The following is a 15,248-nucleotide window of genomic DNA, read 5'->3' on the forward strand; positions in this document are numbered from 1 at the left end:
TTCTCCTCCCCCTCCCTCTCCCTCAATCTCCTTCCCCCACTCCCCCCCTCAGTTTTTACAAAATGAAATTTTGTAACATTTGTTTAATTCACACTTTGCAATTCACAAGTTGGAACCATTGTCATTCCATGTAATTCCATGGCTTTATTCCATCCCCTGTTATCAGGTACGTTGGAAATAGGAATACAGCAACAATGCCAGAAATAAACATAGACAATCTGGATGAAAAGCAGGTCCAGCTATTGGCAGAAATGTGCATCCTGATTGATGAGAATGATAAAAGAATTGGAGCAGACACAAAGAAAAATTGTCATCTTAACCAGAACATAAATAAAGGTGAATGAAGTATTTTCAGATCCATTTTGTATTGAGTGTCATTCAAGATTGACATGTATTATCAGGATTACAAAAATTAGTTAACTTCTCCATCTCTGTACTCCAGCCCAGTTGAGAATGGTGATAACATATAGAGCCTGGAAACCTCTTCAGGAAACCTCTTCAGGAAATCAAGCATCTCTGTTGTGTTCTTATTGTCACAACTATTTATTCAATATTTTACTAAGTTGTGTTTTTTCACCAAAATATGGATGTGACAAAGCTGTCACTTTGAGAAGGTTATTTAGTCCTCGTTTTTTTTTTTGAAGAGAGGTTGTAAAGGCAGAGGTGCTGAAGAGCCTAGATTTTAAGAGACCTTTTGGGTTTTTTAAAAAACAATTATGGATGTGACAAAGCTGTCACTTTGAGAAGGTTATTTAGTCCTTGTTTTTTTTTTGAAGAGAGGTTGTAAAGGCAGAGGTGCTGAAGAGCCTAGATTTTAAGAGACCTTTTGGGTTTTTTAAAAAACAATTTAACAATGAAAGGGGATGGCCAGTTCTCCCAGTTCAGACTTTTTTTTTTGCTATAGCAGTCACAAAGTGTCTGAGTCCAGAAGAGTTGCAAGCTTCAGTAAAGGATTCCTCTGACTGAATCCTTCCTGCACTTGGAGCAGGGGGATGGTCTGTCCCCAGTGTGGCTGCACCATTGGGTGGCCAATTCAGAACATTCAACAATTTGAGAACCGGATAGAAAATGGGAGACAGAGCAGCCAGTGCAGAAGCTTCCAAAATCACTCTACATCTCTTCAACCTTCTGAAACTGCTACAGTCCTTGTGGTGAAGCTGCTCCTAGATTCCGGTTGAATATTAGAAAGATTGATTTACAATCGTGAAATTTAGATCAAAAATCACAGGATCCTATGGAGTCACTTGATTTATTATAACCTGAGTATGATCGAATTTTGAACATGAAAGGAAATAAGTCCACTTCTCCAGAGAATGGGAGACTGTAAAATCTGTGGAAGAAAACACTGATGTAGACTTGCTGGTCTCTGATGAAACTTTATCCTATCCAGTAGCATATGATATAGTTAAATTAAGGGTTTCATAATGACCTTTGGTGTTGGATCACGATTTCTTGAAAGCAAAGTCCTAATGTAATTTAACTCTTGAAAATGAAGAACAGGCAACTTATTTCAAGATGTGATCAGCTGCTGTCAATCAAACAGTCTCAATGTGGGTGGATGTTATGCTGTATCATTATTTCAACGGTGTGGATGTTTAAATTTTGAAACTTGGGAGGAGCAAGAGAAGAAAATTCTCAGTTGCATAGACCTTTGTAATTTTACTTTTAAAAGCAAGAAGTCTTTGGGGGAAAGGTTGCTAAAAATAGAATCTGCATTCTGTATATTAAATCTCTCATGAAATGAAAAGACAAATTTATTTGTTCAAAATATTTACGGACAGAACAGTGTTCATGACCTGTTCTGTTTTCTTAAACGTATTTGTGGATGTGAGGAATGGCATATTGGCCGTGATCCTATTACATGATGGAGCGGACTAGTGAGCCTGAATGGTGTACTCCTGTTTCTATTTTTTATGGTCTTTGGCCCCCAGGTAATGTGATTGCGGCTGCTGGAATGTCAGCACACAAGTTGTGTTGATGCTTTTAGCTGTTTGAATCTAGCCAGCTAAATGTGCAGAAAAGATTTACAAGGATGTTGCCGGGGTTGGACGGTAGTGAGCTGTAGAGAGGCTGACCAGGCTGGGGCTATCTTCCCTGGAGTGTTGGAGATTGAAGAGCGACCTTTAGAGGTTTATAAAATCATGAGGGCTGTGGATAGGGTGAATAGCCAAGGGCTCTTTCCCAAGGTAGGGAAGTACAAAACTAGATGGTATAGGTTTTAAGGTGAGAGGGGAAGGGTTTAAAAGGGACCTAAGGCATTTGGATGGATATTTATAAAAAGACTTGAGGGATATGGGACAAATGATGGCAAATGGGACTGGATTCATTTAGGACATCTGGTCGACATGGATGAGTTGACTGAAGGATTTGTTTCCGTGTTATACATCTCTATGACTCTATAACTGTGTGCAAGTGTAAAGAATGACAAATTTCTGGTTTACCAGGATTACTCCACAGAGCTTTCAGTGTCTTCATCTTCAACAGTGAGGGGAAACTTTTGTTGCAACAGAGGTCTGATGCAAAGATCACATTCCCAGGTAAGAAAGTATATTTGGATCGCTGTGCTTTCCAAGTCAGAATTTTCTTGGCTTTAAGATTCTTGGGCATTGACAGCAAACATCTCTTGACCCCACTTTGTTTTACTTCAATCATGAGAATTCCCAGGGCTTCTAAGTTAGAAGGCTCTGGCATCAAAGTCCTAATGCAGGACCTGACAGCAAAAATCAAAGTTGACAATTCATTGCAGTATTGTACTGTCAGAGATGCCATCTTGCTATGCTATACCATTGAGGATATTAACTACAAGGGCAATATATGAAATTTTTTTGTGCATTAATAGTTTTCATATAGAAAATATGACTAATTCAAATTGAATGAAGCAGGCAATTAATTTTACTATCTTCCAACTTGTTCTCTGCAGAGTATGATATCAAGCAATTACATTGATCCTTCACTATATATTAAATGAAGGTGTAGTGAATTTGTAATTTAACATTTTGTTTGAACTTGTTCTTATTTAGTCAGGAAGTGTCCACTGTACTTCCAGCTTTAGTGTTTTCCTGTTGCTGGAGTTCCTCCAAGCACATGCCTGGAGGTGAATTGTGGATGATGACTGATGTGATTTTTGAAAGTATTATTTTAATGGAATATAGAGGTCATCAGCATTTGTTGTTCAGTTCTGATTTTCCATTGAACTAAGTGACGTGCTGTCCAAATCAGACAATTTTAAAAACAAAATAATATTGGTGTGGAGTAATTTGTAGGCTAGAGCAGAAAAGTTTGCAGATTTCATTCCATGAAACAAGGTTTGTGCCCAGGACTTTCTGCTTTTAGGGGGAGAATACTGCCATAGACCAAAACTGAGTATGAGTTGAAGTATAACATTTTGGTTTTGTTTGGCAGAATTGTTTTTCTAGGTATAAATACATTGGCACACATAAACGTGTGATTGTAATATATGTGAAGTTAACTGAATTGTGTCCCTGCCTTTTTTCCAGTAAACATGTTTGGAGGTCACTCTTTAGCTCTTGTGCATGATGCACATCCTGAAAGCATATCCCTCCTGTCCTTACTGAATCACACTGAATGCAAGCTGTAAAGTCTCTCTTCCTCGTTACAGGCAAATGCAGAATGTTAAGTTGTTGGGGGTGATTTGTACTAAATTGGAATAATTGAAGTTTGTGGATGTAGCTGACTGCCAACCAGTCATTTTGGAAGTAGTAACTCATGTTTATGTAAATTTGGGTTAACAACAAATTCAAACGTATCATTAAAAAATGGGTTTTTTATTCCAGGTTGTTTTACAAACACTTGCTGCAGTCACCCTCTTAACACCGCAACAGAAACAGAGGAGAAAGATGCTCTTGGTGTAAGGCAAGCAGCCCAACGCAGGTTAAAGGAAGAGTTTGGAATACCTCCTCAACAGGTGAAGGACCTCCATTTAAGTATCAAAACTAATTCGATCAAATCTCATGCATGAGACTTCTCACTGCAAATCCAATAATCTTATATAGCTTTAAAATTTTTCTCCTATAATGTAGATTGAGAAACTAAATACAACTGACATTTATGGGGATAATTGTAAATGATTGCTTTAAAATATGCACCACTTTACAAATTTTTAAAATGTACAACAGATCTATTATGGCCAGATTTCCATTTCCAAAACTAATTTCTATTTTTTCATATATTGACTGAAGCATTAATAATGACAGTATACACCAGCTGGCTGTAAACTGCATGCCTGAAAACTACACAAAATGGACTCCTGCCAAATCCTCTGCCCCCTAAATCATTGGACAGCACAGTAATGACTTCTATCTTATGACGCATCCTAGATTTTTTTCAATGTTTAAAATCACTTCTCAAGTATTATTTTTTTTTTTAGAAATTCAATCCAGTGTTGGCATTATATCCCTGTGCCATGATAACAATGAGTAAAAGATGCATTGTGCAGATGTGTTCACCAGTCGTAGTGGTGGTGACCAAATCAAAACCAGAATAATCTGTGTATTGGCGTATGTGACTATGACTTTCAAGTCACCTTTGACCTTTCAATTCACAATGGACGCTAAAGAATTATTTCACATTGTTGTGGGGGGGCGCATTGGGGAGACAGAGCTAGTAGAAAGCAAAGTTGGGCTTATGCACATAGAAGTTGAGTAGTGATGTGATTGAAATACAAGAGCCTGAGGGGAATTGACAGGGTGTTAATCAAAAATCCCTCCCTTTTGGGAGTGAGCAGAACTTGGGAACACAGTTTAAGAATGAGAAATTTCAATTCTGCGACAACTGAGAGCAAATGTTTTTGGAGTCTGTAGAATACTCTTCCCCATAAATTAGTAAGATTAAGTCATTTGAATTAATTCAAGCCAGGGTCAGATTTTTCATAAAGATTCATAGGGTGGATAGACTGGGAAGTGGACTTAAGATCATGGTTATGGTCATCTCAATTGGCTGAGTAGGCCAGTCCACCTTATGTTCACAAATTGAATAAGAAGCTGAGAAATTTCTTTACTTGGAAGTTCTTTAAAAGCCAAGTATATGTGAGGGAGTCAGTAGACATACTGACTTTAAGTATATCAGAAATTCTTAAGTTGATGGACTGTGGACCTTTTTTAAGATGCTTGCAAATATTTAAGGAATTTTAAATTGACTCTTGAGGTATGAAATTTCAATTCCAGGCATATAACTTCTTAACTTGTAATATATATGGCAACAGCAGCTGTTCAAAACTACCTCTTGCTATTTTTAAGTTGTAGTGTGGACTGACATGATAAAAGCCTTGAAGTGTGTATTGTCTGTGCATCATAAAAAATGGTGGAGAAAGTGAGGACTGCAGATGCTGGAGATCAGTGTCAAGAGTGTGGTGCTGGAAAAGCACAGCAGGTGAGGCAGCATCCGAGGAGCAGGAGAATTGATGTTTCATCAGGTAGGGCTCTTGCCCTAAACATTGAATCTCCTCCTTGGATGCTGTCCGACCTGCTGTGCTTTTCCGGCACCAGAGAATTGATGTTTTGGGCAAGAGCCCTTCATCAGGTAGGGCTCTTGCCCTAAACATTGAATCTCCTCCTTGGATGCTGTCCGACCTGCTGTGCTTTTCCAGCACCACACGCTCGACTTAGTATAAATGGTGAGCTGTCAAATTTTCTAATGTGGGACTTGGCTGTTTTCTTTTTTACATGAAAGGAACCACTCAATGATGACAAGCTTTCATTTTAAGTAAAATGTTGAATTGACTGATTTTTGTACAATGAAATACTTAATCGTTATAACTGAATGTGGGTTTCAAATGAGAATTCAAAATGTAAGGGATAAAATTTGCTAAATGTCAGAAGATTTGTGCTAAACAAACATAAGAGGCAGCGCTTCATTAAATGAGGATAGAAACAGTATTAAATTAAAAATTTTATAAGATTGTATTTGAAAACAAAGTTGTCCATATGATCCTTTGACAGAGTAGGCTTTTTTGTTTCATCATTGTGCTTGTGGTTTACTCCAAGGAAGTAGAAATTATTTTGCCCTTTTAAGATTCTAGCGGAGATTGAATAAGTGTGCAAATTCTTTCTGTCTTTCTATTGGAATATTTTTGTGTTGAGTAAAATAAGAGTAGATGATCAATATTTCAATAAAATGTTATTACCTACACCTGGAACAGTTGGGACCTGTTCCTGGGCCTCCTGATCCAGTGGTAGAGAGATGAGTTTGTAAAGCTTTCCTGCATTTAATGAACAGCTTATGTTGCTGTAGCTTGTGGGTACCCTCAGTTCAAACAGTTCAACTTCTCATTATACAATATTCATACTAAAGCAAAATGTGCATTCTTAGCTCTGAACTAAAAAGCCATATGCATGCCAACACACATTAATGAATTTGTAGACTTAGTCCAGATTTATCCTCCTTTTAAAATGTTTTAGGACATGGAACAATTCAATATAATTAATAGTCTAGATTAGAGTGGTGCTGGAAAAGCACATCAGGTCAGGCAGCATCCGAGGAGCAGGAAAATCAACGTTTTGGACAAAAACCCTTAATCAGGAATCTAGACGCTGATCTCCAGCATCTGCATTCCTCACTTTTTTGCCCAACACACTTAATATCTTTCCCTTTTTAATTAGCTAACTGTTAAATTTTTTTTGGCATTAGGTTCCTCTGGAAGAGATGAACTATCTTACACGTATTCACTACAAGGCTCAGTCTGATGGAATCTGGGGAGAACATGAAATTGATTATATAATCTTCATACAGAAGAATGTAACTTTAAAACCTGACCCCAATGAGATACAGAGTTACTGCTATGTGACTAAAGATGAACTCCAGAACCTGTTGGAAAAGGCAGAAAGCAACAAAGTGAAAATTACACCTTGGTTTAAACTCATTGCTGAGAAGTTTCTATTCACATGGTGGGACAATCTACATAATCTGAAGCAGTTCATCAATCATGAGAAAATTCATCGAATGTAGAATACTTTTGACTTCCTGCATGCAAAACTGTTAAAGAACTAATTTTATGCACATTATAACACAATATTATGCACATACATTGCAAGCAGTGCAAAATGTTAATAAAATAAAATTGAGAATGAATTCTCGTGAGAAACACAACTTAAAACAGCATATGTTTATTTATCACTTGTGAAGTAAAATTACTGATTTTTTTTTTCCTCAAACATGTTAACTGTTAAACCAGTTTTTAACAAGTAAATCAAGAAATTATTATAATTTAAGCAGGTATAGTTTCAAAATTTGCTGGCCTTGTTCTCTTTGTGCCACCATCGTTATTATCAGCCCACACTTCAACAAATTCAATGTTTCTTACAGCCAGTTGGTTGGGGGTGGGGGGGGGCGGTTGTTGCTGAACATGCTAAACAGCAATTGCACCAAATTAATAAATAATGATTCCCGAATGTATCATAGGCTATAAAGCCATTGCTTAATTGCATTACTATTGTTCTTGACCTGCTGAGTTTTTGGCATGGTTTCGATTGAATTTTGATTTCTACCAATTTTGTGTCATGATATTAAAATATTGCTTACCAGTACACTGTATTCCTTTTGGCTGGATTCATTGCCTTCTTTAATATCCTGGAAGGCAAAGAAATACTAATGTTAAAACTTGAATGACAAGATGGCTTCATTCTGAAGCAGAAGTTGGGCTACACCTTTCAGACTTTCAAAGTTGGCCTGCTCTTTATACTGTCTAAAAACATAGTGCAGGAAAACATGGAGAATTTACATGCAACAATAGAAATTATTGAATTCTCAGATAAGGAATAATTGATTTTTCTTCAGTGAACAACTTAGCTTTCATTTCCTCTCAACTTTCCCATTGTGTGTTGTGGAGCCGCTCAGGTACTTGAAACGGAGAAAGTGAGGGCTGGAGATCAGAGCTGAAAAATGTGTTGCTGGAAACTTGCATCTGGGACACTTGCACCAACCACCCCGTGGCCGAACACTTTAACTCCCACTCCGCCACAGACATGCAGGTCCTTGGCCTCCTCCTTAGACATTGGAACAGGAGTAGGCCATTCAACCCTTCAAGTATATTCTGCTATTCAAAGGGATCATAGCTGATTAATTCTATACACCTTTGGTCCATATCCTTTAATACCTTTGCTTTACAAAAAGTGCTCATATTTAAATCTGACAACTGACTGCATTCGCTGCTGTTTCTGGGAGAGAATTCCAAACCTCCATCTACGAACCATTGTGTGAAGTGCTTACCTGATCTCTCTCCAGAATAGTTTAACCTCTGTTTGCACTGGTCAGGAACTCTAGAAAATGGCATATTCTGAGAATTTTATCTACCCTTCGTCTTGTTAATATCTTGAAGACTTTGATTAGACACCTCTTAACCTTTTGAGATTCTAAAGGAACAGGCCTAACTTGTGTAATTTTGGAAATCATGTATTTATTATAATTTACCATTTCAACAGTTATTAGTTTTCCCCCCTGCCACCATTATTATTAGATAATTCGGAAGGCTGTGTTTGGAGTGTAGAAGTGGGGGTCATTTATGCAGGGAGAAAGTGAGGTCTGCAGATGCTGGAGATCAAAGTTGAAACTTTATTGCTGGAACAGCACAGCAGGTCAGGCAGCATCCAGGGAACAGGAGATTCGACGTTTCGGGCACAGGCCCTTCTTCAGGAATGAGCAGAGAGTGTTCAGCAGGAGAAGATAAAAGGTAGGGAGGAGGGACTTGGAGGAGGGGAGTTGGAAATGTCTTCTTCTTGACCTCTCCGCCTCCACCCTACTCCGACCTATCACCCTCACCTTGACCTCTTTCCACCTATCACATTTCCAACGCCCCTCCTCCAAGTCCCTCCTCCCTACCTTTTATCTTCTCCTGCTGAACACTCTCTGCTCATTCCTGAAGAAGGGCCTGTGCCCGAAACGTCGAATCTCCTGTTCCCTGGATGCTGCCTGACCTGCTGTGCTGTTCCAGCAATAAAGTTTCAACTTTGATATCCAAATGAATCCAACAAGAACTGGACCAAGCATATGTGGTACTCATAATCTTCTTCATCCTAAGTATACGCATGATTTTACTACAACTGCTAAGTATTTCATCAGTAATATTTTCAGCAACATAACACAAAACATCGCAGATAAGAAAAACTGCAGCATATTAACATGCCAAATTTCCCCTAAAGTAAATGCATTAAAATTCCATCAAATTTGACAATATTGTTATGTATTTGGCTTTAAGGGGTTAACACGTAGGGGGTTCCATACAACAGCCAAGCAGGGTGAGATCAATAGTTGTGATGTTGAGAAGATATGCTCTTCTTCATTAGGGTAAATAAAACCACAGAAAGTAGACAAAATCAAACACAAAATATTGCTGAGGAAAGGAGTGAACAAAGACAGAAATGGGAACTATTTAAATGTAAATCTATGATTCGCTCCAGTAATAATATCTAACAATATTCAATATCTAGGATCATACCAAAAGAGTACTTTGAAGTATTAAAGGGATTTTCTGCTATCTAGTGATCTCTGAGGCATGAAGTTTCCCTTTCTTGATATGTGCAAGATCAAGACAAACACTAGGCATACAGTAACAGTGATATCACCGCAGGGAGTTGGCAGCCAATTACACTGAAGTATTCTCAAACAGCAAATCAGAAAGTAAAATGCAGTAAAATCTTCTACTCAATTAAAATTTCCACAGAGTAAATACAAATCATCAGTGATACACATGGGATTAAAGTAGCTGAAATATCATAACTTTTTTTTAAATTTGAAAAAAACATTATTGCCATAATAATGGCAAAAAAGCATCCCAGTGATATAACATTAGATTTCTATGAGTAACTATTGAGTTATTAAAATTAAATTGCATTTATATAGTAACTGTTATGGCCACAGAAAGATCCAAAATGCTTTACAGCCAATAAAGTACTTTGGAAGTACAGTCAGTGTTGACACATAGCAGGCAATTTACATGTAGCAAGCTCCCACAAAAAGAAATGCTGTACTAATTATTGAAAAAATATTGACTATGACACCTGGAACAACTTTCTCATCAGTGGTGAGGTTCTGGAACCCACGAGTTCAAAGGGTAATACAGGCAAAAACCATAATCACATTAAAACATGCGGTGGAACAGTCAATGGGTTTAGGAATCAAAATTTGGAGAGTGGGATTAGTGTGACGAGGTATTCATCGACTGGTATGGACATAATGTGCCAGACGACTACCTTCTGTGCATGAAATCTTACTGTGTTTTCTATGTATCTATAACTCTTATTAAAAATAGTGCCATTGGCTCTTCTATGTCTACATTAGAGGACAGACAGGCCTTCACTTAGTAGGCTCTCGTCAAAAAGATAGCAGCTTAAATCTTCCAACTTCCCTCACTGGATTGGAATGTGTTGCTGGAAAAGCGCAGCAGGTCAGGCAGCATCCAGGGAACAGGAGAATCGACGTTTCGGGCATAAACCCTTCTTCAGGAATGAGGAAAGTTTGTCCAGCAGGCTAAGATAAAAGGTAGGGAGGAGGGACTTGGGGGAGGGGCGTCGGAAATGTGATAGGTGGAAAGAGGTCAAGGTGAGGGTGATAGGCCAGACTGGGGTGGGGGCGGAGAGGTCGGGAAGAAGATTGCAGGTTAGGAAGGCGGTGCTGAGTTCGATGGATTTGACTGAGACAAGGTGGGAGGAGGGGAAATGAAATTTTCAGCTCTGATCTCCAGCATCTGCAGACCTCACTTTCTCCTAGCCATAGTGAAGCCACACAGTGTCTAACTCAATGACTCGTCTCTGGTAAATACGAACGTTGTTGATCTCCTCTTGTGTTGAAATCAGAAACAGACATGAAGGTGACAATTGGAAGCCACCCACCCTGCACTGAGACTGAAGCCAGCCGTCTCTGGTTTGATGTTTTCAAGAAAGACCTTTATATCTGCGATGGGAAGATTTGGGTGTCAATCTTACAAGGTAATGCAACAATATCATTAAGGTAGAGATGGATTGTTTGTACGGAAGAATTGTTCGGTGTCACTCCGTGTATTGAATTCATTGACCCCGAGAAGTGTGGGAACGAAGGTGAGACCTCTGCTGAGGACTGATCTTTCATCCTCAGAGAGGGGCAAGTCTGGAGGGATGGTGAACACACCATCCCTCCAGACATTTATGCAAGTCAACTAAAGTTAATTCTAGTCCCCTCCTTGCAGACATATGTTTAATGTTGTTGCAGTATCTTAACTGTTGGTGGAGTATTATGCCTACATCAAGTTTATATCCATCAAGCTATTAGGATCAATATCTTAATTATGAAAACTTTTTTTTCCATAGTGTCTAATAATGGATAGCATTGAATGTTAGACTTCGTTCAGACTAAGTCTGTGGAATAACAAATCACAAGACAGGCATGGAAATGGAGAGTAGAATGATTGTGTACTACAGCTACCAAAGCCAGAATCATTGCACAGTGAAGTATAATGATTGGGATCTTTGGAGGATATAAAATTAAACGCAGTTTTCATTAGATGTAGATCTCGACCCACACTTGAACAAATTCATTATTTCTTACAGGATCCTTATAGTCAGCAGGCAAGGAGGGGCTCCAGATAAATAGAAATTGTGCCAAATTAATAACTAAGGTCTGCAGCATGTATTATAGGTTATAATATCTTTGCTTAATTCCATTACTGTATTTTTGCTTGACCTGCAGAGGTGTGGTTGCTGCCTCAGTAATTTTCCATTGAAGCAGTTTGGTTTCAGCCAAATGTTTGTGCCACGAGATTAAACATTTCTTATCAGTATTCCTTTTAGCTGAATAACTAACCTATAGCTTTTTAAAAGGGTAATGTAGGAAAACATGGAGAATTAGCATGCAACAGTTAGTGAAAACAATGAGAAATTACTGCACTCCCAGTTAAGCAATAACTGATTTTCTCCATTGAAAAAAAAACTTACTTTTCAAAATAAAACCTGAAAGAACTATGGCTGCTGTAAAACAAACAAAGACATTGCTGGAAAAACTCAGCAGTCTGACAGCATCTGTCAAGAGATTAGATTAGATTACTTACAGTATGGAACAGGCCCTTCGGCCCAACAAGTCCACACCAACCCACCGAAGCGCAACCCACCCATACCCCTACATTTACCCCTTACCAAACACTACGGGCAACTTAGCATGGCCAATTCACCTGACCCCACAATTCAGAAAAATGTGCAGAGGAAACCGGAGCACCCGGAGGAAACCCATGCAGACACGGGGAAAATATGCAAACTCCACACAGTCGCCTGAGGCGGGAATTGAACCCAGGTCTCTGGCGCTGTGAGGCAGCAGTGCTAACCACTGTGCCAGCCACGAGATAGCGTTCCGATCTACTGACCCTTTTTCAGATCTGAAACAGTAATGTCCTATTCATATACCCATCCAAATGCTTTTTAATTGTTGTAATTGTACCAGCCTCCAACACTTCCTCTGGCAGCTCATTCCATAATTCTCAATCTAGCCCCTAGTTCTAAAATTTCTAACTAGTGCCATTAGGATAGATAAAACTTGGATTAAGTCACCCCTTAACCTTCTAAATCTTAGAGAAAAGATACCTAATTTGTGTAATCTCTCCTCAGAACGTAATCCTTGAAGTCTTGGTATCATTGTTGTAAACTTACATTATATTAGCTTTGGAGTGAATACATCCTTCTAAAAGGTGTAGTGTACAGATTTGTACACAGTACTTTAAGTGGGATCTAACCAGGATTTTGCATAACTGCAGCATAGCCGCTGCATCCTTATACTGCAGTCCTCTAGATATAAAGGCAAGCATTCTATTTACTTTCCACATCTCTCTTTTAAGTTCCATTCACCATTTGGACAGTAGCAGCTCGCCCACAAAGTTGAAGTCTGCCAATAGAAACCGGAGATACCTTGGGGATCTGAAACATGAGGGAAGAGCCAATAAATACAACAAACTCGAACTTTGAGTGACACCTTTATTTCAGAGATAGAATGGTGCATGAGCACTCGTGGGCGAAGACTGAAAAATGGAGGGAAATAAAGAATCCACTGGTTACACAATATCCAAGTAATCTTCCATCTTAGAAACATGGCATGACTGCACATTTTCAGTATCATTACTTCAGTCAGAAGATAATATTTCTTGTAACACTTCTAACAAAACACAAATACAAGCTCAAAGACCAACATTAATACTAATTATCTACAGAATTTATCAAGTATTTGTACTAGAAAAACACGTGAAACATATTTTAGGAATTATTTGTTTTAAAATATATTACACGTAGCTTTTTTAAAAATTAATTTTATTACTTAGTTAGATGTTTGGAAATGCACTAGAAATACCAAATAAATGACCTTATCTTTTAAAAGAAAAGGGTTTTAGCATTTTGGTGCAATCTCATTTCATGCTGCAGAAATCATTACTTGAGAATACGAAACGAAATAAGTTAAAGCATATACTTTTCCTAAAGTATAGGAAAAAAAATCCTCCAAACAGTATAAGGCTAGATCTGCTTATAGCTTAAAGAACACAAAATAATGTACTGCACAGTTCTAAAACCAGTGGAAGACAAGATCTCAAAAAATTCTCAACCAATACAAAAACTGTAATAAACAGGATAGCAATGTTAAGAAATTGAAAATATCTGACATTTCTGGATTAGAGGCAGTCAGGATTATAACACTGCAATTATGAACCAAATAATAAACCCACTTTTAAAGTTCATCCATTTAAATGAACACAAATTAAATCTTGTTTACGAATAAGAACTGATCATTCTGTTTACAATGCACATTGCTAAAATTCTATTCAGAATATCAAATTGCCATCATCTGCAAACATTTGGTAGCATTCAGCAACTTTTCAAAGTAGGATTCTGTCAGACGTTCCAAAACTCTATTTCAGTTTCGAAAAATGCTTCTTACACATTATTGCTTGAGTTCGGGAATCATGTCCTTGAATGAACAACAAAGCTCAAATTTAACATTCAAATTCATTTTTTTTTCCAAAAGCACAATTATATTCTTGATGAGATATCTCCATTGTGCAAGATTTCTCTCACTCAGCCCTTCCATCACATGTAAATCAAGATGCTTTAGCTTTTTTCTGAGGGGTTGCAAATTAAACACCAAGTCCTGCAATCGAGAGTGGATTAACTTCTTTTTAGTTTACCGACGGTCTGTTCTACCCATTTTTCGCTTGCCAGCAAACAGATGCTTTGGTTTAAGATCAAATACATGTCGGTCAGCTTCTCCTTTCTTTCCCATGCGATTCATATCCTGTTGGGAGTTCTTCATCATCTTCTTAACCTTCTTCAACATCTAAGCAGAACAAAAATATTTTAAGTCAAAATGCAAAGAAAAAGGTGACAGTGTTAACAGCTCATATTTATATAGCATCTGAAATATGATAGAACATTTTATGGTGTTTCACAGGAACATTAAGGCAAAAATGAGACAGGAAGAGCAGTTCTGCTCAAGACACCAGAATAGGATGATCACAGATAGCTTGGATGGTTATGATCTAGTGGATATTACAAATATAGAAAGGGGTGAGGCCATGGAGGAATCTGAAAACACATACTAAGTATTTTAAAAATCAAAGTGTTGCTTAAATTGGAGGCAACGTTGACCAGGATGTACAGGAGCATGGACAAACAAAAGAATTAGGAATGAGATGATTCATCTCCTTGAGCCTACTCCACCATTCAGTTCATATACCTGATTGCAGCCTCAACTCTGCATTCCCACCCATTCCAGATAATTTTTCATCCCCTTACTTAACAAGAATCTATCTTTATCTTAAAAATATTCAAGGACTCTGCTTCGATAACCTTTTCAGGAGCAGAGGTTCCAAAAACTCATGACCCTTAGAGAAAACAATTAGCCTTAAATGTCTTAAATAGGCAATCCTTGACTTTAAAACAGTAACACATAATTCCAAGTTCTCCCATAAAAGCAGAAACATCCTTTCCACATCCACCCTGTCGAAATCCCTCAGAATCTTTTATCTTTTAATTAAGTCACCTCTTTGAAACACAATAAATAGATCATTCTGCCCCTCAACATCACTACTGACCCCATTTATACACCCATTCTCTCCCTATACTCCTCCAGAAATGTATCCATTTATTTCCAAATAATATTCATAGACTTGGTCTCAACATACTTTTGTGGTACAGAATTCCACATCCCATGGAATTCATTTTTCATCATCTCTTTATTGACTGTGCATCGAGGCAACAGTCCTTTGTTTTAGGATCACTCTTCCTCAGCCA

The 15,248-nt window shown here is 38.0% G+C and overlaps 2 protein-coding genes across 5 annotated transcripts in view; one reads left to right on the forward strand and one right to left on the reverse strand.

Annotated features, from left to right (window-relative positions):
• Positions 1-7,111, forward strand: part of idi1 (isopentenyl-diphosphate delta isomerase 1) — a 9,740-nt gene extending 2,629 nt beyond the window's left edge. For 2 of the 3 annotated variants that reach the window (XM_043690674.1, XM_043690676.1), the window contains exons 2-5: positions 167-336; positions 2,445-2,537; positions 3,795-3,925; positions 6,646-7,111. In XM_043690674.1, the coding sequence (XP_043546609.1) occupies positions 167-336; positions 2,445-2,537; positions 3,795-3,925; positions 6,646-6,963 (712 nt within the window). In that variant the 3' untranslated portion in view covers positions 6,964-7,111. The remainder of the gene's footprint in view (positions 1-166; positions 337-2,444; positions 2,538-3,794; positions 3,926-6,645) is intronic. The other variant, XM_043690675.1, reaches the window with a different exon arrangement.
• A 5,815-nt stretch (positions 7,112-12,926) lies between these two features.
• gtpbp4 (GTP binding protein 4) overlaps positions 12,927-15,248 on the reverse strand; it is a 38,232-nt gene continuing 35,910 nt past the window's right edge. For both annotated transcript variants that reach the window (XM_043690672.1, XM_043690673.1), the window contains exon 17: positions 12,927-14,292. In XM_043690672.1, coding sequence (XP_043546607.1) covers positions 14,140-14,292 — 153 coding nt within the window. In that variant the 3' untranslated portion in view covers positions 12,927-14,139. The remainder of the gene's footprint in view (positions 14,293-15,248) is intronic.

This window comes from Chiloscyllium plagiosum, chromosome 5 (assembly GCF_004010195.1).
Source record: "Chiloscyllium plagiosum isolate BGI_BamShark_2017 chromosome 5, ASM401019v2, whole genome shotgun sequence".
In the NCBI taxonomy this organism is placed as follows: domain Eukaryota; kingdom Metazoa; phylum Chordata; class Chondrichthyes; order Orectolobiformes; family Hemiscylliidae; genus Chiloscyllium; species Chiloscyllium plagiosum.